The sequence below is a fragment of the Rhipicephalus microplus genome, chromosome 4, assembly GCF_043290135.1.
Source record: "Rhipicephalus microplus isolate Deutch F79 chromosome 4, USDA_Rmic, whole genome shotgun sequence".
Classification (NCBI taxonomy): Eukaryota; Metazoa; Arthropoda; class Arachnida; order Ixodida; family Ixodidae; genus Rhipicephalus; species Rhipicephalus microplus.
In genome coordinates, this window is record NC_134703.1 from 76,811,315 (window position 1) to 76,836,643 (window position 25,329).

Below are 25,329 nucleotides of genomic sequence, written 5' to 3' on the forward strand. Positions count from 1 at the left end.
GAGCACGTGTGTTTTTACTTTCGCGTGACAATTTTTTCTTTCACGTTTAGAATTTCGCGCGAAGTGCATGCGCAATGTCGGTTGTTACTAGGATCCTTTCATACGGAGGTGCACGTCCTTGTTTACCTATTCGCCGCAACATTGCATGCATGTTATTACTGTGACAACGAGTCTCCTTTGAAACGCAGGCGGGGCTGTCTGTGAGTCGCGCAGTGAAATTACCAGCGTCGCGTGCATGCCGTGCCCTCTGTTTCGTTTACTTTGTGTTCTGTCGCTAGCGATCACGTAAGGACGAGGTACACAGCTCGCGTTTCTCCCCGCGAAGTCCCGTCGTCTGACCTCTCCAAGTTTACACACACTGTTGTTGGCCAGCTGTTGCGGAAAGACTTCGCTCACGCCCCGAACCGCCCCGAGTTTCGCGCACAGGCAGCGCCCGTCCAGATTAGATGGGCGTGCTTTCCTTCGTGAGATTCGCGGGACATGCCGTGGAATTGACGTTGGACACTGCAGATAGAGATAGACTATGGGCCCTCTGACCATCGGCTTTCCTTGCGAGCTGCATTTAGAATTTCGAGAGACTGCTCCGATGAGGGAGAAGTTCGAGTTTACAAACCCGGCTCGTTAGCCTAATAACGGCAAGGATCGGTGTTTAATTAAACATTATTCATTGCTCGGACACGGTACATTAATCGACGTAGATGCGTTTCACAGTTATCGTTGGGGCCCCGGTATCTTCCACTTGAAAAGTCAGAAGGATATAATTCTATGTTGCGGCATAGTCATCGTCATCGTGCTTTTATTTTTCTCACCAACGCATTTAGTCGATTTCTTATGGTACAGTAATGCCGCAAATGGTTTCGCTGCCAAAATTTATCACTTGTTCAAAGTCTTTTTGACTTTGGATAATTGATAACTTTTGTGGATAATTCAAAATGCCCACCTATAGTCGACAGCACGACGTATCTGATTCCTGTGCTTTGAGATAGCCGTAAAATCGTCGCTACGCCTAGATTTTTTGTGCCGAGGTCACGTGCTGATATGCGCCGATATTCGAGGATAGCATTGACTCACGCGGCAGTGACGCGACGCGTAGCGTGCTCTCGATTGAGAACGCTCATTAACGGGCATTATTGTCTGTTGTCCGGGATTATTGAGTCTTTCACGGCTTGGGCGGAAGCTATAGGGCGCGATCATGGGATTCGTCATCGCATCGGCGCGTGAAAACCGTTGGGAACTTTGCTCCGACATGAGCCGCTGCCAGCGATGTACGGCGAAACGAGGAAGGGGGGGAGGGGTGGGCAGCAGCGGGCCAGCAGCAGCCTATCGGCTTCATTGGCGCGCTTTGCCACCTATTGTCTTTGCCCACGGCCAATCGACGCGTCGGTGATAAGCGTTTCGAAAGATGCCTAAAGCTGCGGCCCCGACGGCCGAGGCCGCTCACTCCCGCTGGCTTTGTGTGGCTGTGACACGTGCCGCGAGAGCTGTTCCATCTGGAATACGCCCGCCTCCATCATCGTGGATCTTGCAGCGGACCCCGCGACGGCTTCGCCGGGGCTCGCTTCCCTTTGGGTTTGGTATCGCTCAGCCTCGCTTGCATCTGTTGCCGGGCCCGTATTCGCGTGAACGTGCTGTGTACGCTAGCTTTGTCTTTAACACTAGGGAGTTTTAGAATAGCGCACCACGAGCCCTTGCGGTGCGGACGCTGCCACTGCGCATGCGTCGTACGTGAGCTGCCGTTCGCGTTTGCGGCCTGCCCGCAGAAAAACCGAAATGGCGTGCGGCGATCGCCGCCCCCGAAGCCCGCGAAGTGCTAGTGTCGAGGCTATGTGTAGTTTCCGTGCATCTTAGTTTGCGGGGCAGCTAGAATCTCTAGGTTGTACCACGGAAACTCCCTACTGAGTTTTCGTGGTACCCGAACGCAAAGCGTTGTGAATACGGGCCCTGGTTCCTATGGTATGGTTATTAAGCTATCTACTGAATCACTCGTGAGTGTGAACTAAGTGTATATGCGTCTTCGTGGAGCGCTTAATTGTACGTGCCTTCGTTTGAGCGTTGATATAGCAGTGCATTCGCATTTGAAGTTTCTTAATGTTCTTAATGTTAATTTAGTGGCGTGCAACAGTGATCCTCTCGGAGGCTTGTTCTTTGAATGCGCGGCCGGTCCCCAATGCCCCCCCCCCCCCCCCCCCGGCCACCGCTCATTATTCGTGAGCAACCATTACGCTCTTATTGTGTTTCGCATGTCGCACTCTACTTTGAGGTTTGTTAATGCTTTCAGGCTCTTTCGCGCAAGATGGCGGAAGGAGGTTCAGTTACTATTGCCTCTGCCTGTAGGCCTACAATGTTTCTTTCGCTGCGTTCTCAGAATAGGAACTATACGGGGCGACGTATAAGTGCTTGAAATCCGGGTTAGTCAGAAAGGGCAATGTAGGAAGCGAGCGTGGATCGAGTGAAGCGTGCTCTACAGGGTACGCTGACTGCAACACCTATACTTCTCGGAATCGCGCAGTGATTCGTTTCGTATATATATATTTTCTGTCGCACCCTATAACGGAACACGCTCGTCTCGTGCCGTCGAGGCCGCGTTATCTGGCCCGCCGCAATTCTGCCATCTCGGTAGGTGTGCCCCCATGCCAGCCTTCTCGCTTTCCCCCCCCTTTTTTGTTTCTTTTTCTTTTTTTTGTATGTGACACCAGGTATTGTCACACTGCCGATACGAGCCTGTCCTTGCGTATCACGTGCTGGAAGCACTTGTGAGGATAGATGTGCATGAGACACATCTCTTCTCGGGCACTTTGAGTGGCGTGCGACTATAGCTGGTCGTGTTAGAGAAGAAGGTTTCGACGAGCCTAATCCGTCTGAGTAGCAGCGTATAAGAACGCAAGAAAACACGTCCGTGTGAGACGCACGTGTGCACGAGCGACCTATAAGTAGCTCCCCTTTTCACGCAAGCGTTCCGATCTTCACCCCGTTTTTTTTAATGAAAGACATTTATATTCCGTGCAGTGTAACAGAGCCCATGATCGTGTGGTATCCTATCAGTAGTAAGTCCAAGTCATGTTTATTCCATATTTCAGCTCCGTTACGTGGTTAGAATGGTACGGAAGCAGGTCCCGAAGTTTCAGAGAAACTGACAGGGGACCTCCTGTGGCGACACAGGTGGTTAAATTATGAAAAAAAAATATTACAGCAAAAGATGCGAATTTGTGAGCAATGACTAACGAGGCTAATTAGTTATAACAATACAATCAATTCATAATGTGATGGTAATACTGCTGGAAAAAATAGACAAGAAAAGGTTCAAAAGTAGGGATTAAGACGGGAACAAAGCAAGAATAATGAACTATACATGACAAATGCAACCAGTTTTATTATCACTGGTGTAAGTATTCTGTGCTATAATTGCTATATGTAAAAGAGAGCAGGGCGCTGTGCTTACACCTTCTGCGACTCTCCCACCGAGTCAATGTCGGGTTAAGGGTAATCAGAGGCGGATGGAAATGGAGCTGCTTCGATTGTTTCTTCTTCTAGTTGTTTTAGCTGGTGCAGTGGCACGTCACCAGCCAACTAGTTTTGAGGCCTCCGTGATATCATTGTCTTGGTGGACTTGCTATCGTATTCGATGCACACTTTTATACAACCGTAGCCTAGATCTCTCTGCATACAGGCTCTCTTAATTTTCGTTCTTTTTCCAGCTTGCTGCTCACGCATTGAGTAAGCATAATGAAAGCTACGTCGATTTTAAACACGCGTTTTCTTTCCCTTTTTTTTCGGGGGGAGGGGAAATCTACTTACAACATTTATTTTTCGGTTTGTATTACGTGTGGCGAAAAAAAAAACCTAATTTGGGGTGAGGGGAGCTCGGGCCCGGTGTGCTACCCCTTGGCTATAGGCCACTGCCTGTCTCGGCCAGCTGTGGCTGTAGTCCACGCTGTTCGATGCAACCCCGGCGGAGGTGCACGATATGTCGGCCGCGATAAGCGACGCGTCCATTCGGCGTCATCCCGCCAAAGGGGGGCCGTTCCCCGCGCGTTCCCACGTTGGGCGAGCTGGCCACGCGGCCGCTGTCTTACCAAAGTCTGCCGCCTCCGCAGCCGCCAATCTCCCGACGCTTGTTTTCCGTCGGCCCCGGAAGCGATTCCCGGCGTCCGTGAAGCGCATGTTGTCGTGTTTGTGTGCGGGCATGTGCCTTGGACTGCCCTGGTCAAAGGAAGCAGTGCTGATAATGCGAACCAGGGATGGGAGGAGGAGCACCGCCCCCATTGTCCCATTGCCGGGCGTTGCTAGGCGGGCGGGCACAGTACGAGCTCACGCACGCACGCTTGTTCGTTCGGGCATGCAGCGGTGCCTTTAAATGAATGAACGAGTGAACCGAGTGTCTGTGGAGGTGGTGGGAAGGGTTAATAGATGAACCAAGCTCGTGGTGGTCGGTATTTAGGCATTTTTTTCTTCCTTGTATTTGGTGTTTGTTTTACACGTGTAAACTGTTCCTAAACTTTGCGCCCAGCCTAATTTCTTTCGCCACGTCATTGTGCGTGCCCTTTGCTGTCGGTGATAAATGTTGCTTTCGCCGTGACAAAGTCTAAGCTACATTAACACCTTGACTTTCGGTCGCATCATGCTCTGTCGTTGCCTTTCGATGTTCTGTAGAGTTTTTAAGCAGCACTTAAAGCCACGTCACTGAAAGCACGGCAGAGCTTAATGGCACGCCTAGAACTTTCTCTGTTTGTTTTTCTGTTTATTTCTTTAAATTTTGTTATTGAAGTTGTTCGCATGGAGGACGTAAGTCGGCTCTACATACTTCTTACGCTTGTGGCTTTGCTTGCTATGATTTTGCGCTTTCGTGAAGCCTTTTCGAAGTATACACTGTCGAGGTGGATACCATACCGAACGGAGGAATGCAGTCAACCAGAGGCTCCGCATTTCTACGTAGTACGTAATGCTCGAAACATTTCCCTCGCCTCTCCGCGCCGCTTTCGTAATCTGTGTGTAAAACTTCTCGTATTGTGTACACCACTATGCTTCCTATTTTGTTGTTACGCTCGTTCAATTCCCACCAGTGCTACCACAGTGTAATGCGAGGGCCCCAGTGCCAAAGTAAATAATAATGCACGCCGTGCTCATCATCTGGCGTGATTAACATTTTTTAGTAATAATTCATAATATTCCTGGCATCCTCCATCACTTGGACACGCGCACAATAAAAATAAAAATTCATCCCGTGCGCCTTTCCCCCCCCCCCCCCGTTTTCTCTCTCCCTCTCTCTCGTTCTTTCTCGCTTTGTGATAAGCGCTTGAAAACTACAGCGTGTACTTCTTCAAACTCGGGCTTGATTTCGTCCGCCTACCGTTTTTGTTACAAGACGGACCTGACTTCTAAGAGAGAGCGAGGTAGAAAAAAAAAGCATAAAATAAGTCCGCAGCTATAGCGACCTACGGGCCCGCTATAGAGAGGGAGAGAGAGTACCAGTTGTCCTTTCTTTTCTCATTGTCAGTGATTTTGCTTACCAACGTTTCCGAGTGGTGATCGTCATAAAGAAACGACTAAAATGCAGTTTCTTTATTTTCATTTAAAAACTCATTAAAAGAGTACCTGTTAAATAGTTGATCTATCATCTTGTTTGTGTTGTTTTATGCTGTATTATTTGTTTTTTGATTCCATGCCTTTTTGTTTTCATTCTGCTTTATATATTTTTGCTTCTACGATTCTAACAGCTGCTTGTGCTTTTATTATTTGTAATGATCACCGAGGGTCCCGTTGCAGTCTTGTACTTTGGGAGCCTCTTCTGTATATTTTATTCCCTAAAACATCCTTTATGACATGATAATAAACTGATTGATTGATTGATTGATTGACTTCGCGCAGGTGACAAGTTCCGGCTGGTGATCGCGACCACTTTGCGCGAGGACGGCTACCCGGACGACGGCGAGTACAACCCGGCCGACACGGGCCCTTCCCGCGCGGACAGCTTCGAGTGCGTCATGTACGGCAAGATCTACCGCATCGAAGGGGACGACATCACGGGCGAGACCACGAGGCTGTGAGTACGTTTCAGGTGGAAGGTGTTGCCCTATACGGAGAGAGCCTCGGTATAACGTTGGAAGTGTAGTCGGCCTCTGCACTGTGAGGTGATAGCGGCGCGAACTTAGAGGGGACAAGAGTGGCGATGTGGGCTTGTTGGTGAAACATTTGAAAGAAATTTGTGTAGCGCTAGGCGAAAAAACGAACACAGGAAAGAATAGACTGAGAAGACAGAGCGCTATTTCTTTCAAATTATAGGGGACACTGAAGAGAAAAAACGACATTTCTCGTATTAGTAAATCAGTGTGTCACAATGCCAAAAAAAACAAAAAAAAATTACGCTTGCTGACCACGCTATAGTCTTGTGGTTATAGTAATGGACTGCTGATCCGAAGGTCGTGGGATCGAATCCCCGTGGTGGCGGCAGTATTGCGATGGAGGCGAAACGCCGGTGTACTTCGATTCAGGCGCTAAAAACTTCCGCAGTGCTCCACTACGTCGTCTCTCGTAATCGTATACCTTGATTTTGGCTGCTGAAACGTCCAGCAATTGAGATTACCGCGCCCGCGGCTAGAAGTCTTCTTAGTAAACGAGAAAGCGCCCTGAAAGAGAAAATGTGGCTGTCGACGCCACCTTGAAGATACCGCACCACACTCGACGGGACGTCATAGACTTTGACGACGTCTGGCCGTGCCGACGTAGTGCCTAATCGGTAAAAATGAAATACGCTGTCTTCTGACGGTGTGCCGTAGAGTTAACATGCGAAGGTCGAGAAAATTTTGTCGAGCTACAAAATGCGAAAAGTACACATTGAAATCCGTGAAGTCGGGAACCGAAATCTAAGAAAAAACAATGAAACTCTTGATTTTGGTTTCTCTCCTCTCTGCGTGATTTAAAAATGACGGCACAAAAAGTATTTGAATAGAATTTATTCGTACTAGCCGATTCATTGACCGACTTTTATATGCCGAGCAAAATTTGTCGCTTCTCTCTCGGTATATTCGTTTAAGTTCGCTCTACTATCACCTCACTATGTGAAACTCTTCGGGAAGAAAATCACAGCTGGCTTTTCCGCAAGGCATGCTCATCTGAATTATGGCGGCCACGCTTTGTTAATGCGACGATTACTGATAATCTGCAGTGCGTCATTGTAAATTTGGTGCACACGTTTGCGCCATATATATGCCGGAACTAAAGCGCCAACATTAATTTTGCCTATTTACTGATTGTCAGTCTTCCGGATAAGAACTGAGAACGGTGTTTCTGGGAAACGAAGAATGCTTTACTAATCTGGGGAGACGAAGTAATAATAATAATAATAATAGTAATAAATGTGGCGGCCATTCGTTAAAGCTATCCCACCAGTTTCACCTAACGCTTTGTGATGACGCTTGCTCACGTGTACTTAATTTACACGCCAAGCACACTGCGTTTTTGAGAACCTGTGTAGGCTCTGCCTATAGTAGAAGTCAGCCATTCTTTCCTCATAGTAAAGTTACCTACTGAAAGGAGAACATGTGCATTGCTGCAATACACTTTCAGTTCCCTCTAAATCATAAGAAGGTCCCCCCCCCCCCCCCCCGCCTTTCTCTCTCTGTGGAATACCGCCGTCGAAGAATACCAATACCTAGTGTCTCTTATTCCGCAAAACGCAAAAGTAGCCCACTCGCTGCGCAGTAACAGCTTTAAATGGTATTTGTCGCCGTAGCGTTTCCTGGCCATTTGTGTGCTGCGGCAAAGCCGTCGTGGCTGTTTTAGATATGCTCTCTTGCTCAGGGACGTCAAACTAAGTCGACGTGAGGCTGCCACTTTCATCGACCAGCCTCTTCAGAAAAACCTAAGTGTCCTGCTGACTTCATATACGTTTTCGATTCTCGTTTGTATGGATAGCGCAGTAGTTCATTATATATTCTTTAAACAACTGGCCACCGTGACCGTGGTGTTGTTAGTGCAATTCAGTCAAAATCACGAGTCAGTCTAAATTCGTCGCTTGAATTGCCATTTAGCTCATCTTTCGGTACGAATCCACCCTAAGGTGAGAATGTTGGTGGAAAAAGAAGCCAGTTGAACGTCGGATATACCGCTCAATATTTCCGCGCTTTTGTTAGACTTATTTGAGACGTACTTGAAACAGTAATATTTCAAGAAATAGTATGTCAGCTAAAGTGTCTCTTATTATTCCGCAAAACGCCAAAAAATTATAGATTCCTATTAGTCGGTATAAATTCACATTAGCAGGTGCGAATTCATATTGGAAGGTACGAATGTAATATATTTGGCAGGTGGTGGGGAAAGGAAAATTGGGAGCTACGGCAAGTTCAGGGCCTTCTCGTTACTGGTTGGCCCTGTGGCTGAGAGGAAAATAGCTTGTCTTAGGAAAATAACACAGAAGGTGGCATGGCGACGCCTTTGCGAGGGACTTTCTACATTCACCATTAAACGTTGCTTTCAAACAAAACAAATCAAAGGCAAACACACGACCTGATAACAAACGTAGCGCACAAGAGGAGCATCGATGGGGTAGCTTCGGTTGTACGGGACGCCTAGTTGGCCCTGCCCGGCAGTGTACCACCCTGGGTTCCCACTTGCGTATGACTTGTGTGAACACAGCTGGTGGTATATCAGTCGGTCTGGGTAAGTCGCACGTCTCTCCACAAGCTATGCCCCCAACGAACGTGAGTGTGTTTTCTTTTCTTTTCGTTGCTCTTTCCTTTCAGAGAAAACGACACGTGAAGTTATCGATCAACGACCAGGACTAGGTGTAAGTGGTCTCTTTAATGGACAGCCATTGCTATACTACTACTAAAAGACGAAGTACACGTTTGCGCTTGTGGATGTCTTGTTAAGAGTAAAGCGTTCTGTTTCTTTCCTTTTTTTTTACGCTTATTCCCGTCTGGACACGGGTCGTCCTTGTATACGTGTTGTACTTTTTTTTTTAGTCTCTCCTGAGCTGACGTCTCGTCTCACACCCGCTTGTGCCACTGCGCTGTCGTTTTGTCTATCACGTTTGTTGAAAGTGTACCGTTCGTGACTGCGTTTCTGTTTTTGCCTGCATTAGCCGGCACACTTTTTTACACGCAAACTGCTATGCGCTACCAGTGACGTCCCCTTGAAGTTGGGCTTCCTCTACTCCTTCGGGTCTTAGCGGGAAGGATACACTCTGGCTGTCACTGTCACTTGCCGTGATGTCAAGTTTGACTTGGCAGAGAGGTCGTTTGCGCCCTCGCTCGTTTGTCGTTACCTGACCTCGTCATGGGGGTAAGAGAAGCGGAAGCGGGGGGGGGGGGAGGAAGAGAAAATGGTGCACGATTTGGGTGTGAATGGATCGTGTCCGAACTCGCGCCCCCCTTGTATAACTCTCCGGAAAGGTTGTTACGCTCGTGTATGCCTGCAAGTGCCGAGGAGATAGAATTTCGGGAGTCGGCAACACGTCACGGGCGCGGGGTTTTGGTTCCACATATTTGCTATCGCCGCCGTTTGGAGGCACGAAACTCGTGGTCGCGACGCGGGGATTCCTAGTGGTGATCGCGTGATGCCTTCGGCGCGTGATATTGACTTGTAAAACGCATTTCCGGCGCCTTTTTCTCTCCTTCGCTCGCGTTTTTTTTTTTTTTGAGGGTGAACCAGGGCCCCGGAACGTCGACTGCATGTGAGCTGAGGCCGGCCGCTGGCGCACGTTGTGGCGGGGGGAGGGGGCCATCGATTCACCGCTGGACATATATGTAGCGGTTTCGTGGCATCGCTGGTCCCCTTGGCGACCAGCTCACTTTTTTGACCCTCGTTCGCGCGGATCTACACGCGTGCCGCTTTGGCGTCGTGCTGCGCCCCTGGGCAGTAGTAGCGCTGCCCTCGTTAACGCCCATTACTCTAATGCAGCCTGCAGTGATTATTTACCCCGCCGCCCCGTACCGCGCGCGCGGTCAATACGGTTGGAGGAGGCGCTGAGCCCTCAACCCTTGGGCTCCGATGTAGGCGTTTGCGGAGGTCGCGTTTGCTGACACTTTTTGTGAAGCGCCATCGGCTTGGGGTGAATTGAAACAAGGGTTTTGGTGCGCGACTGTTACTCGTTCTTTTTTTTTTCTTTTTCGGGACAGGTGTGTCCGCGTAGACAGGGCAATGAGCTTGAATACTCGCAAGAGTGCGCTTAAGATTTCGAAAGTGAATTGGAGCTGGGGTATCGTAAACTGCTCGTATTTTTCCGAGAGTCCTCCGCCCACACGAAAGTATCGCTCTTGCAGTTGTTTCTGTATCAGCACGCCGTTTCTTTTCGTAGTAAAGTTTATACGCGGGTTTGAGTGACGCCCAGCGTCGGGGAAATGCGAGCAGCATCGTGGAGTTCTGTGTATAATCGCGCGTGCACTATGCACGATGTGGCAACTTTCTAAGCCCACTGGCGTAACCTTAGCTGCCCACTAACGGAACCCCAGGTGGTCGAAATTTCCGGAGCCCTCTACTACGGCGTCTCTCATGATCATATGAAGGTTTTGGGGCGTCAAAGCCCACATATCAATAAAGCTGCCCACTAACGCAGCGACAACTGTAATCTCGCCAAGAACTGTTTGTCATTTCTTTCATCCTGTTTGGCTCGGTAAAGCTTCTCCGCGACTCCATCTCGAGAAACATCCCATTCTCAGTGCTAGAAGCGAAATCTTTGGAACGGGGTGGTTTGCGTTTGTGGTCGTAGGTGTTTTGTTAGTGTTTTTTTAGTGGAACGTTTTACTGGAGAGTGCTTGCAGTGTCCGTTATTTCTGGTGCAGGCCGGCGATGATCTATACAGAAACAAAAGGGGGAAGGGAGAGTTCGCTTACGAAAAGAATGAGAGAAAGAGTCGTCTTAGCGAAGAGGGAGGGAGGGGGGTAACAGGGGCAGGCTAGAAGCGAGCGAGCTGTGCACCGCCGTTCGTCTCGTTGTCAGTCGAGAGTTTGTTTATGCCTGTGCGCTGCGCCTTCGTTGTTCGCCGTCGTCGGTCGCCGCCCGTGTCCCCTTGTGCTCCGCGTTTCTCCATGTGACCCGGGCGCATCCGGAGAGACCGGGCGTTTGGCGTGACTGCACGACGCGGTCCTGCGCTTGGCATCTCTTTCCGTTTCCCTCGCTCTCCGCGCGGGAAATGCCGCGCGTGGCTTTCGCGCAGCTGTAAAACGCGCTGGTGGCCCGCGGAGGGCTCCTCCGAAATAGATGCGCTCCTCCGAAGTTGTTGCGGTACTGCCGTCCCGGCAGTGGCATGCGGCCCGGCCCGTAGCCAGCGCAGCGCGACTAGGGGGGGAAGGGCTCGCTCGAAAATGCCGTGCTTCTCTGCGCGCGGTTTTTGGTGCCTGTTCGGCTGCACCGCACAGCGCCGCCGGAAGTTCGACGGGAAAAGGCGCACGCATCGCTACGGGGTATAAGCATTAGAGATGAAGCGCGCCGGGAAGTGAAAAGAAAAAGAATGAAGAATAAAAGGGGTGGTGGTGGAGGGGGGGCGTCTCCTTTCACCCTTTTGCCGTGCTTCGCTCAATGTATTTTGATGGTTCCATTTTGTCTAGCGCCGGGTTTCATTCGTCGTCGTTTTGTCTTCTTTTCCCGTAAGCACAGGCTTTCAGTTCTGCCGTGGTGAACGAGATTTATGGCTCGCGCTGTTCACGTTTGTCTCTCCTGTTTGTGCCGCCACGCGTTTTGACTTTTAAAAAACAAAAACTCCGGGCGCGTAGTCGTGGTGTCTGGAGTGCCACTTCTCGTTAGTCTTTCTGCTTTTGTTGCCTGTTTTGTTTCGAGTCTACCCTCGTCGTTTCTTAACGTCGTCAGTTGCCCGTTACGCTAACGTTTCATTCCGGCCATCTTTACATTTGTTTTCTTCCTGTTTTTCCACACCCATTATTTTTCACCCTCCTGGCAACTCTTTGGCTGCAGCTACGCTTCTTCCGTCGCCATGTGCCATTTTCATGACTTTGTATATATATTTTTATAGTATACGTATATCGACCGACTGTCGTCTCTTGTCGCGGCTGCAGAATTATTTTATTATTTTTTTCTGTACTGTCCGTCCGTGGTGTGCACGTCCTGCTGGCCACCACCAGCACTATACTACTAGCTTGACCGCTGTGTAGTCGCAGCCCTGTGCCGCCAGCAGCAGCAGCACCAGCAAAAGTGCGCGGGCCGTGCTGCGGCGGACCTCTCGACCGGAACCACCCCTGCGCGGGGCGTGGGCCCCTGCCGTGCATGCCAAGTGAGCGAGGAGAGAAACAGCACTGCAGCCCGGCCAACGTGAGCCGCGGCTCAGAAAAAAAAAAGAGCGGGTGAGGATAGGGGGCACAACCGCACGTACGACGTACCGGCCGGCCGGTCCGTGAAAATCTGTCTTATGCCGAGCTTTTGTTTCTCTCTCTCTTGCTTTTGCTCATGCTGGCTTCTAGATTGCTGCCATTTCCCTCGCCGTGTCCGAACTCCATTTGTCCGGAATTTTCGCTCCTTTCCTTCTTTCACTCGTGCGCCTAATTCTTGTACTCGCCCCCTTTCTTTCGGTTTCGTTCCCTCCCCGCTGCTCTAGGCGACAGCAGTGCGCTACTTTGTGCCTGCCTGCGTCATTGTTTTTGCTCGACGAAAACCGCTGGGGTGAGAAAGAGAAGGTGGTGCTGGTGGCTTGCGAGTGGGCAAAGGAGAGTCGCCAGTTTTTTCGGAAGTGGAAGGGGTTTGCGAGGGGAGGAACCCGGGTCCCGCTCGCGCTTTGCGGCTTTCCTCTCCTCTTTCTCGAGCACTCCGGTGGCGGTGAAGTAGTGCGGAGGAGGAAGAGCGGGGCAGGGGAACGTAACGCGACCCGGCGCGCTGGTCGGCCGCTTTGTGTCGCGCTCGGGCCGTTCTCGACGGCCGACAGACGTCGTGCCCGTGCGTGCATCTGCGAAGGTGGCGGCACGCGCTTTTTAAAGCTAGCGACGCTGTCCGTCTCATCCTCGTCTCGTCCCGGTCGGGAGGATGCACTGCTACTTCGTCCGGCGCTGTCGTCTCCTGCGAAAACGGCGCCGCGAGGCGATCTCTCGTCGTGTCTTCCTGAGCCAGCTTCTTCTGGGTCGGTCGTGTGGCCAACGTGTGTGTGTGTGTGTGTGCCCCGCAGTTGTGTGTCCGTGCGACCGTCTGTGCGCCTCTTCGTGCCGTGTTGTGCGAGAGTCCTACCTCCGCGTCGTGCGACTTAGACGGCATCGCTTCGGTGGCCGCCTCGGCTTAAATGTCTCGTGCCGACGCTGCTTACTGCACTTGCAAGCGCCCCGTGGCCTCCTGTTGTCCCGTTACGTCTGATGCCTGCTTTTCTATTTTTGTTTTTGTTCGTGAATGTATTGCATGTTTCTGCTTCCTCTCTTGAGCCGTAGCGTGTCATTGGACCATGCGGCCTGTAGTATTCGCACTGAGCGTGCATGTATGGCAGGCAGCCTAGAATAGAATTGTTTCCATGGAATATCATCCAAGAGGATTTCGATGCCCCACAGCTGGTTCCGCTACTCTTGCTTACTAGCGTATTCAGCATGTAACGTACTTCTAGCTCACTGCTTGCAGCCTTGCGCGACTGCTTTAAGTTTATGCGCAGCATCCCTGTTAGGCATTGCCAATCGAAGAATGCAGTTTCGTCAATGTTGCGACGCGTTTAAAGTCAAACGTACTCTGAACTATACTTTTAAGGGGCTTTGAGCGACGCGGGAGCACTTCATTGTAACTTCAGTTGCTGACAGTCTTCCTTGCAGCTGCACACAGCCAACCGCCACCTCGAGCACGCGCAATTCTTAAGTCGCTACCGCCATTAAAGCACGCGTTGTACCAGAACAAGAGCCGTTTCCTTTGCAATGACGATTGTATGAAGAAGCTTTGAAGGTGTGTTGATGCTAAGTCAATTCATTTCACCGTTCCTATCGCCCATGTTGCCAGTAGGTGTTCAAGTGCTACTCATACGCGCGCCTTTGTAGGAATTCACTGGTGCGCTGTCTTAATTTCATTTCAATCAGGCCAATAATTGTATACGATGGTAAAACCCCGTGGCTTAGTCGTCCACTACGCCCTATTTAGGCTTCTGCGTGTGTACTGCGGCGAGGAGTAATCAGGCCCCACTATTGTGCTGTGTCAAGCTATGAACGTTGAAGAAGGGTCGTTACGTATTGTATTGGGAGGGAACATCGTCATATGATCGCTTCGGTTAAGAGAGGTAAGTGTTTTTGGTCTGGAGGTGAAATAAGCGGAGGCGTATGTGTACTCTTGACATTCTAATGTGCGGAATTAAGGCCGTGTGCGTGCCAGCATGACGATATTTCAGCTCGGGAATGCCGGAAGAAGACTTGAAGCCGAAGACGTGTGACTGCGTTCACAACTTGGCATGGCTTGGCCCCTAAGGTGCGCACGCTTCTTCTTGCCTGCAATGCACCTTTTTTTTTTTTTTAATGTTACCCCGTGCTTCACTACCAGCAGCTCTGTAGGCGGTGGCCTCCGCCCTCTCGTTTCCGAGCTCGCTGAGCGTGCGGCGATGGTTGGGCGTGGAAGTGTTGTGTATTCGGCGGCCGAGGCACGCAAAGAGACTCTCACTGTGCTCCGAAACGGCGCTTGGATGACTTTATGTGCGCCCAAGCGACAAGCGGGGACGGACATTGAAAGTGTCTTTGCGCACGGATGGCTTCGTTCCAGTGCTGCATTTACAGGGTGACGTAGCGATGGCTGTAAATGCATTATCTGGAATGGAAGGCGTCCGCGCCCGTTCGCCTGTCGGGGTCTTCTCTCCTCCGCCCCCCCTCGTTCCCCGTCTACGTGCGACCGTCTTCGAGCGTGTCATCTGCGGTGTCCAAGACGTCGTCTTCTGCGGGTGTGAGTCTTGCTGTGCAGTCCGCGCGCAAGATGGAGAGCATCGGGCCTCGTGCAGTGGCAGTGTCGTGTGTGCGCGGATTTTGTTTTTTCTCTGCCCATCTCTCTCTTTCTTTTTGCTTTTTTTTGTAGGCAGTACCACACTGCCTCTTTCTTGATTGCCGTTCCAGCCGGGAACTAGCCTTTGAGAAATAAAGCTGCTCCTTGTGTGGTTGGGAAACCGTCGTTATTTTTTTCTTGTGGTACAACGTTGTATCCGCATCACTTCGTGGTCTTGTGGCTGCATTGATTCCCAGCCTTCAATAGGGGCTCCTTATTAGCTCGCTTAAGGGATTCTTGGGACACTTGACAGCGACGTGACAGGTACACTGTCGTGTGCTGGCTATGGCGGGTGATTTAGATCGGTCACGAACCTTGGATACCACTCAGAGTCTTAGATACGGCGAAATGTGCACTGTCCACAAAATGTATGGTGATTGATTGAACGCGGTGTCTTTACACCTCTAAGCTTTCGACAGCTTGCGAAGCCTTTTTGGTTTATGCAGTGATATGTATAGACTCGCAAATTAATGTTCCATTTGTAGAGCGAAGTCTTGCTCAAAGTTGGTTGACTGAGGCATTGCTCTTAGGAGGTTGGGCTAAAGATAGTTCGGTAAATTATCAGTTATTTCCGTATCGCTGGCAGATGTGCAGGGACAGAGAGGATTACGTGAACGTCACTGCAGGAAGTATACACTGCGACATGGTGGAGCGTATATAGTGTTCCCGATTTATATGCAATCTGATGGAATGGACGGATTTGAACGAAAAAGCAAGCTTGCACATTTACCCTGCAGCCTGCCATGACAAGCATAGGATTCTACCATGACAAGCGTTGATTCTCGCGCAGGACAATTCTGCGTAGAAAACAGCCGCCAGATGTAATACTACTTAACGTCCTTGACGAGGCTGGACTATTCGTATTCTGCAGGTAAGTGTAGCCGAAAGTAACGGTCACTCTGTTCGCCAGCGTAAGCTGCAGTGATTAGGACTCGATACGACGACGTCGCGAAGCTATATGGAACGGAAGCTCGTATAGCGTTTCCGTTGGATTATCCAGAGACATTTTTTTCCCGTCAGAGGAAAGTCGTCCACACACGCGAAAGCCTTCGGAAGGCCGGCGTACAGGGCAACCCATCATGCTGCCGGGGTTACAGCTTCTCGTATTGTAGTGAAATTCATTTACCCCCACGAAGTCCAATGTGAAACTCGGAAATTGAGTTTTCAGTAGACACGGTGCTGTTGCAGTTTTGCCGCCTATACTGCACGAACCGCCAGAGAATTGGAAAATGGTGGAATTCCAACGAAGTACCCCGTTTCAGAAATCGCCAAGAGAAGTTCATCCGTGGTCACTAGCATCTGCATTCGAAAAAAAGAAATATTTGTGCACGCATGAAAATCCAAACTTCTCATGAACATCTGAATTGTGCAAAAAAATCATTAGGAAGTTGTAAAGGCCTGGTTACGAGCAACGAAAAATTCGCCATGTCTGGCGCCATTCAATAGCTGCGCCTGGCCTTCCTGAATTTTTCGATCTGTCTGATGGCGGTGATTTGTAGCAAGTGGTATATCCGACGCCCTTTGCCACGTTCAGAACAGCCTTTACATGCAACAGCGTCAGGTTTGGCGTACTGACAGCCTGGTCATTAGCACTGCTATTTTTTGCTATACGGTGTACGCCACTTCGCTAGCTATAACCACGCCAGCGTTTAAAAAAAAGAAAGACAGTGGTAGTGATAACGCCGCTGTCAACTCGAAAATTTTCGCCTACAGCAATTTAGATTAGATACTGCACTGCCGACGCAGTGTTCGTGCGGTTGGCCCCTCTTCCGCCTGATGGCTCCACTAAACAGGTCGTTCACGCCTACGCCACTGGTAATCCTAAAGTCTGCAAACACTAAGACATTTGCGTACCTACTGGATTTGCTAACGGGTCCGCAGATCCAAATTTGCGGATACCTATCTTACCAGAGACGTGTATGGTGCCAACAAACACTGGCATAGCGACATCTTTTGTTGGATAGCCGAACCGGTGAGTAGAGAAAATATAAGACCGTAGAAACGTTTCGTAATGTATTGAATTTGTTGTGAATTGCTAGAAAAGGAGTATAGTGAATATTTGGTCATTTAAAGAGTTCACTTCTGCTGCTACAGTAACTAGAATAAATAAGGAAAAAAATGAGCTAAGGTTCGAGAAACGATCACAAGGTGTCGCTTCTAACTTAATTGCAGCTTTTCGCGGGTTTAGAACTCGGCAATATGTAAATAACAAGGTTGTGGAACAATGTAAAGACCCTTTATGAATTGTGACCCTCAATCGGGAATTTTCGTCGAACCTGTACATGCTCCTCATAGTAGGCAAATGCCTGGGAACCGCATTTGCTATGGGAACTCGAACTTTCCGTGGAACCAGACTCCATGCAGTATGCCAGGGGCGCAAATGCGGCCATTCAAATTCCAAAAAAAGGCATTGAAGAACCATTTGGGAATACAGCCCCAGCGCTTTTGAACAGCAAGAGCAGCATGCGCAACGTGGGTAAACTGTTAAACGCGCTCGCACATAGGCTGGTTCAACAACCTCTTTGGGACGTAAGTTAATCTGGAACATCCTCCACAGCTGTGATATAACGTGCCACCTGTTGCATTGGTACGCGAAACCCCGTTTCATTGTTTAATGGTGGCACTAAGAAGGGAAAAGATCATCACCGGGGACGTGGATGCGAATAGCAGGAAAACGTAGTCTTGTTTTGAGGCTTGGACTCGTTAAGTGGTCGCGGCTGCCTCAGCAGGACATCGGCGCGTATAGAAAGCTCGAAGGTCATTGTGAAATGGGATGCCATGAAGGCTTTGGCGTATCAAGGAATGCTTACGACAGTAAGTGTTGCGATACGCTAAAGTATCCGCGATTTAAAAAAAAAAAAGAGGGGGGGAGGCACTTGGGCGTCATGCAGAGTACGTGGTTCTTTGGTATGTATATTGGTACAATCATAAAAAAAGAAAAAAAAGAAAAAAAAATCGTGCGTCATCAAGTTTTATGGCGGTGCCAATTTGACGTCGAAATGCCTCAGCAGTAAGTACTTAGGTCACGTGATGTCTATGGACATCCAATAATAACTTTAAAAATTAAGTTGTTCTCAATTTATTCATTCATTTGTTTATTGAAAGATATCTTGAAGGGCCTCTTGGCATTCAGTCAAGGACGTTGCCATTGAATTGTAAGTGAACTTGTAAGGAACAGTTACAGTGCGATTGAATAACTAACAAGAAAAATACAGCTCAACAAAATTAACACAGTGGTGCCTCAGTGAAATTCAGCATCACATACAAGGAAGATCAGCAATGAATCCGTTAGAACGCATTGTTCTCGAGGAGCTATTTTTGCCCCCTCTACACTCCGAGAAGAGGAAGAGGGTTATAGAGATTGCTCCCTTATACGAGTAGCTGTTCCGCTACGTCCATTCTTCTCTTCTGGAGGTAACTACAAAGGGATGAACCGTCGCAGTTCATCCGACAAGTGATGCTGTCCTCCCATAAGGCTGGAATGCTCCCTTTTGTGGAATTATAGCGAATGGTGCAGTTATGCTTCCGAAAACCTTTTAACGTCTCTACGGCTTCATATTTGAGTGCTTATCTTCTCCACGTCGGGTTGGCGCACCGCGCGTTCGCGCGATGGGCTATCCCGACGCGCTGTTCTCGGAGGCAGCCTTGCAGCTGCTGTGCCAGTTGTCACGCGTTCGTAGAGGGCAGGGGGCGAGCTGTAAGCCGGGCGGAGTCTATAGACGCGCCACGACGTCGCTACTAGTGGCTTAGTGTGTCGACGGCGCCTACCGCTGTTTACACGCACGGAATAGGTCTATACACCGTCAGTTGGTCGTTGCTTCCTTCTCCGTTATGTTTCGAGCAGAGGAGGCTCGGCTGGCCTTTGCCAGGGGGACGAACGAGTGCACCGGTTGTACCGCGATACAACCGGTGCACTCGATATGTGGGCGACTATGCACGCGGTCGACACGCGCCTGCTTCTGTTCGCCATCCGATCCCTGCCCGGCGGCTGGAAAATGTCTCGCCCGGAGGCGGTATATAGCGACGCGAAAACCGACACTCGGTATACCGAGGACAGTTCCTGTGCGGGCGAGCGGCGGTAACTCGATGATCTAGCCGTGCAAGAGAGGCGTGCAGTGACGCGCGTGCCTGGGACTCTCGCCGGCTGCTTTCTGTCTCGTCAACCGACCTGGGGATGCCGCGCCGAGCGTCCGCACTCTTGATGACTAGAGCCTGCGGCACTTGTACGGCGTGCGAATATTTATTCTTGCCGACTAAGTCATCCGCCACGGCGATCTAGTGGTTACGCTGCTCAACTGCTTACTCCCGATGGTCGGGGGTTCGAGTCCCTGTCGCATTTCGATGGAGACGAGGTGCTCGAAACCCGTATATACTTTGATTTAGTTGTGCGTTAAAGAGCACGAAGTGGTTAAAATTTTCGGAACCCTCCGCTATATGCAGTCTCTCATAATCTCATATCGCAGCTTCGGGCTATAAAACGCCAGCAATTCATACTACTGGCGAAAATGAAGGCGTCCATCTAAAGGAAGGAAAGCGAGAATAGGACATTATGGCTACCGTTATACACCGTGTTCAAGCGAAAGGAATTTACAGGGTTTTTCTTCGGAAAACGTACGAGTTATGCAATAACGGAAACGCACAAGAAGAAGGTACTAACATTATGTACCGGCATAGGCTCAACATCTTGGATTGGTAGTATGACAACTCGCCTTGCTACAGGGTTTATTGAATCATTCATTTGTCCAGCACACAAGCTCTGAAAAAGTGACTTGGCTAGGCGGAACACGGTTGGACGAGGTTTGCGGTGTACTATTACTTCAACATAGATCCACTATGTATGTGACGTACTATTTCGTTTCTTGTGTCGGCGCCGGTTTTGTACAACGCCTTTGTTATTCTGCTCTGCAGCACAAGTCTTGCTTTTGCTCTGTTTACGTTTTTTTTTTTGCGGGCATTACTGCGATACGGAGGTTGTATACATAGAACAAGGCCTGCTGACATTGCCATAGATGGTCCTGTGTATGTCAGCGGCGTGTTAGTTTTGAAATGACTCAGTCGTCGACGTCACGTCACGTGGTTTCTGAATTTGCCACCAGCGAAAGGTAAAGGCCCGACCACACGTATCCGTCGTAGCGCGTCAGCGCGTGGCATTCTACTCGGCTTCGCGCCCCCCCCTCTCTCTCTCTTTTGAGAGAGGGCACGTGGGTACGCGAAGCTACGCGCTGCGTACAGAGAGGGCGCGGCGCCGCGTCAGAAAACCACGTGCCGACGCGCTACGACGGGTACGTGTGGTCGGGCCTTCAGCTCAACTATCGAAACGTCGGCCGGCCTGAATAGCGCACGTTGCGTTTCCATCCGTCGGCCCCCACCTCTGTCTTTGGCACACGGGAGCACATCCCCAACGGCAACATTGTTGCAAGCGTCGGAATGTCAGTAGATCGTGAAACGCTCGAAGTAACGGCTCTTTTCTCGGCAACGCTCTTCTCGCTTCTAAAAGTCCCTCGCATCGTCTCCGCTGCGCCCTCTCCCGTTCGCGCGTTTTAGCCGCGCTTTGAAAAGAAGCCTGGGTCGAGTAGGCTAGACCGCGTCGGTTTGTCGCGCGCTCGTCGTGCGAGCGCGGTGGTGACGGGGCGCCGCGTCGACTCCCCGTCGGTTTGTCCGACATTCCGGGAGGCAAGTCGCTTTTCTCTCTCGTCCCACTTGGCCGACGATCATCGGTTATTTCTGACGAACGCCGCTTCCGCTGCTCCCGCCGATGACAGCGTGCGCTGTCTCGCGTTGTCGAGGGCCGCTGTCGTCCTCCGCCTAGCTAGAGGAAGAAGCGCAGCCTTTTAACTGGTCTTTCATCGAGTCAGTGTGGCAACAGCGCAGTGGCAACAGTCGCCCTCACCCTTGTACCCCTCCCGCCTCTGACTTGTTTACCCTTAAGGGCTGCGCGAAGGGATCGAAACGCGATAGTTGACATTCTAAGGAAAAGAAAGAAAGATGCCCTATGAATATTTTCTGTGCGTTGTTCTGACTTGCCACGTACATGACTTCTCCGTAAAGGGACGCTTCAGCTCTTTTTTTATGGGTCCCACGACACTCCGTGAAGGGCGTAACGACGTCCAAGGAGAATTAACGCCTCATTTTTGAGCCGACTCACATGCTTGACAAACAGGGACTTGCAGAAGCAATGTTAAAGAATTTTTTAGGGGCGAAGCCCCTTATGGCGTGGCTTGGGCGTCCCTCGTATGTAACCACCAGTGGCACATACCCGAAATAGGTATAACACTTGACCTCCAAGGTGGTGCCAGTGAGAGATTTCTTCTGTGCGTTGTTTAACAATAAAAAATAGTGCTCAATGTACATGCCAATGACTGCTAATGGGGAATGAGAGACATGAGCATTCGGCTTTTAGTCAACGCGCACGCTGCGATCCCCATTAGCAGCCATTGGCATGTACATCGAGCACTATCGGACAAGAAAGGGATGCTACATTATACTCGCTGGGTGTAACCTCCTTAGCTTTAGAAAGGTTTAGCGAGCGTTGAGCCGCAGTGCCATGAATACAATGAACTTGTATATACCATGAATGAACTCAAGGTGGTTAAAAATGAGAAGTAGATACGAAGCGCAAGCCGTAAGAAAGTAAAAGCCGAATTCTCCTGTCTCTCATTTCTCATTAGCAGCCATTGGCATGTAAATTCAGCCCTACCTGACAGGGAAAGGTTGCTACGTTATACTCGCTGGGCGTAACCTCCTTGGTTTTCGAAAGGTTTAGCGAGCGTTTGGTCGCAGTGCCATGAATACAGTGAACTAGAATATACCATGAACTCGAGGTGGTTAAAGGTGGGAAGTGGACCCAAAGCGCAGGCCGTAAGAAAGTGTGCGTGTGCCACCTCTCGTTTAGTCCTTGGAATGTCCGCTGGATGGCGGTGCTTCTATATGGGGAATATATGATGAAAAGATGCGAGATGGTGGTACTTGGAGTGCTGAATAGGTGGACGAACGGACACACAAACAGATGCATGGATGGACGCATGAACGGACGCAGGGGCGGATGCATGAAAGAACGCAGGGACGGGCGCACAAACAGACGCATGGACGGTCACACAGACGGACGCATGGACGGACGAATGCTTCGCCCCACTCTCCATCATTCACTCCGTGGATATGCTGCCATTTTTTTTTTCAGGGTGTAGGGCTTAGTAACGCCCGCATCCTCGTTTCCACCGTCTTCAGTTCATATCATATAGGCGCACAATTTAGACTAGAACGCTTACGTACGAGCCGATATTACCGTTAGCGGCGAGATTCGTAGTCCCTCGATGTTATCGCGGGCAATTGCTCATAGCAGTCGTTATACTAAACGCGTTGTGCTTAGCAGATCTCGTGGTCCCCGTGGCACAATGAAACAGCATCTGCACTCTGTAGTGTCGGCACTCGGCGTAACTGGACATGACGAACACACTCAACCCATGCCACACTCGAAGTGCTTTATTCCGGTGGCACTCACGTATATATAGTCACAGCAGGCGCCAGCTCTTCATGACAATTGAAGACAACGGAAGTCATCTAGCGTCGACCTTCTAAACTACACACAGACGTCGAAAAAAAAAAGCGTACGATGACATTCCTTTTCTTGTTTGGTCAGTTTTTTGCGCATGGTTTTGCACCATCGGTATGCTCTCCTCCATAACTCTGGGCATTTCGTTTCCGTTGCGCCCTATGCTATGGTAGTGTTACATACCATCAGCGCTTGCTTAAGCTGTCTTAATTGCCCCGCCGTGGTGGTCTAGTGGCTATAAGGTACTCGGTTGCTGACCCGCAGGTCGCGGGATCGAATCCCGGCTGCGATGGCTGCATTTCTGATGGAGGCGAAAATGTTGTAGGCCCGTGTGCTCACAATTGGGTGCACGTTAAAGAACCCCAGGTTGTAGAAATTTCCGGAGCCCTCCACTACGGCGTCTCTCATAATCATGTGGTGGTTTTGGGACGTTAAACCCCACATATCAATCAAGCTGCCTTAATTTGCGACGACGTTCTACTGCTACGCTGTCCAAAGTTTCACCGCTTTTTGTGTGTGCGTGTGTGTTTTCGGCTCAACTTCCCTTGAACCGGCTCCTTTTGCAAGTGCACTTCATGCGTGCACGAGTAGGCAAGAAGGAGGAAATGGGGAGGGGTCCAAAACTACTAAATAATGTTTATACTTTTTGAACAAGTTCATTTAATAGCTTTCACCGACCGCGGTCTGTGCTCTATATCAGAGGCCGCGCTGCATATCGGTACTCTCATTATAGTCCCCTTGGAGCATTGCCTTCGTCGTGGTCGCAGTGCTCTCGTCACCGAGACTCACTTCAGTAACTCTGTGCATGGATTAAGTGCCACGCGATCGTCCGCCCGCATTGTCCTTCTTCTCGAGGACGTTGCCTGTGTCCCAACATGGCGAACGCACGCGTACCCCGAAGAAAGGGAGTAAAGGTTGAAGGCCTGGACTGTTTCGCCGGAAGGGAGCTGTCCCCTTGCGAGCTGGGAGGAAAGATTGCGGGCCGAGGAGTATAGTGCGAAGCTTTTGACTTTCTATCTACCCGCACTACTTTCGCAAAGCGATGCAACGCCTTTCGCGTTTTTGTTTTCGTGAATTGCACGCCGCCGGCCCTCTTAGACGTATTGTTCGTCAGTGTCCTCTCCTGTGCCACCAGAGGGTTCTGGCCTCGGGCCAGCTAAGCCTGAGTGCGCGCGCGTACATAAGCAGTAGCTAGCTAGACGACTCGATTTGCCCCAGCCTTGCTGTTTCACTGCTGCTATTTGCGTTCGCTTTTTGTTTTCTCTCTCTCTCTCTCTCTCTCTCTCTCTTTCGTTTTCACGAAACGACCGCCTCTTGTGAAGTCCATGGTCGCATTCTTTGTTGCTATATCTTGGGCCAGTGTGAGTGGAGCCCGCTCCGTTTCGCAAATGGGTAGGCGCTCTTTACCCTCTTTAAAGAATGCGGTTCTTGTTAAATCGAGAGGAGGAGAGGAGTGTCGACGTCAGCGCTAAAGGGCTCCTCGTCCGCTTTAACGACTTCGTGCGTGCTTGCGCGCTGCAGTGTTGGCATAAACATGCCCGGCATGTTGGCACGCTCAGGGTCGCAATCACAAAGGAAATAATCTAAAAATGAAACAAGAAGATGACGCCCAGTCGGGATGACAGAACGTGAAAGTCCTGCGGCAGCGTAACTAAGGATGATACCGAGAGCGCCTCTTTTAATAGTGACCTAGCAAAAACGCTGTATGTAAAAACAGAGCGAGTGAGTGTGGAGCGATCGGTCTAATCCGAAGAACAGGGCGGCGTAGTCTTCGTACGGCCCCGCACTCTGAACGTGAACGCAAAGTCGACCTTAATAAACTTACGCTATCGTCAAGTGCCAACGGCAACGAAATTTCACTCTGATTTGAATTGGTGGTGACGTGTTCGATCCTGGCCGCGGCGATGGTCGAGTTTTGATGTGAAATGCAAGAGGCGTGTGTACTGTGCAATGTCAGTGCATGCTTAAAAAGAAAGACGAAAAAAAAAGAAAAAAAGTTAACATAGTTTAAGTAATCCGGAGTACTTACTTGCTCACAGTATACTGCGCGAACACCCATATGGGAGTTCTTGTGTGGCTTGCTTGTGAGACCTCTTGTGATTGTGTCTGCTTTGCGTTTGCCGTGAAGTAAAGATAGGAAAATATTTCGAGGACGCTCGCGCAATTTTTCAAGACCTTAGATTCCTTATCAAGCGCGAAAAGTGAATGTCGGTGTTATCAGCAGAAATGCTGGAATGAAAATGAAACAAAGCAAGTAAGTGAGAGCTAATAAGAACTGAGAACCATTAAGAAGTCATTTAAGGTAATTAAAAGTAACTTACAGCAAATAAACGGTGACTGAGAGTAATTTAGACTACTCAAGTGATTCCCCTTCTCGGACATGCAGAATCCTTACACGCGCCGCCAGAGTGCATACGACTTACTGTGGTCTTTTTTATGCTATTCCACTTTTTTTTTTCAACTTGTATAGGCGACCCGTTTGGTATGCTTTTCCTTGAGGTGGCAACTGGCTCGCGCCGTATCATTTCTTTGCAGAATACATGCGAGAGCCATCGCTGCGGTGCACAGCGAAGCGAAAACAGCGTCAGGAATGTCGCGTAGATGAAGGGAAGGTGGTGGTAGTGGTTAGAAGAGGAGAAGGGCGCCTAAGTTCTGCAGCCCGGTCGGGAACACGGCGCAGTGCCGAAGGAAGGGAGGCGTGTAGCAGTAAACACGTTGCATCACGAGTGTCTCTGGCCGGCCATGCTGCCGCTGCGCCCGAACGGCTACCTCTTGTCCGCAGGAGGAGCGTGCACGTGACTGGACGGGCCTTGGGCCGGTTGTGGTTAGACTTGTGTTTTCCATTGTTTGCA

General features: G+C 50.1%; 1 protein-coding gene across 3 annotated transcripts in view; it reads left to right on the forward strand.

The window, feature by feature from the left end:
• The window catches only part of Polr2H (DNA-directed RNA polymerases I, II, and III subunit Rpb8), a 145,408-nt gene that overhangs the window by 100,437 nt on the left and 19,642 nt on the right, over positions 1-25,329 (forward strand). For all 3 annotated transcript variants that reach the window (XR_012894923.1, XM_037423185.2, XM_075892976.1), the window contains one exon: positions 5,866-6,040. Coding sequence is in view for 2 of the 3 variants with exons in the window: in XM_037423185.2 (XP_037279082.1) it covers positions 5,866-6,040 (175 nt within the window). In the remaining variant the exon portion in view is untranslated. The remainder of the gene's footprint in view (positions 1-5,865; positions 6,041-25,329) is intronic.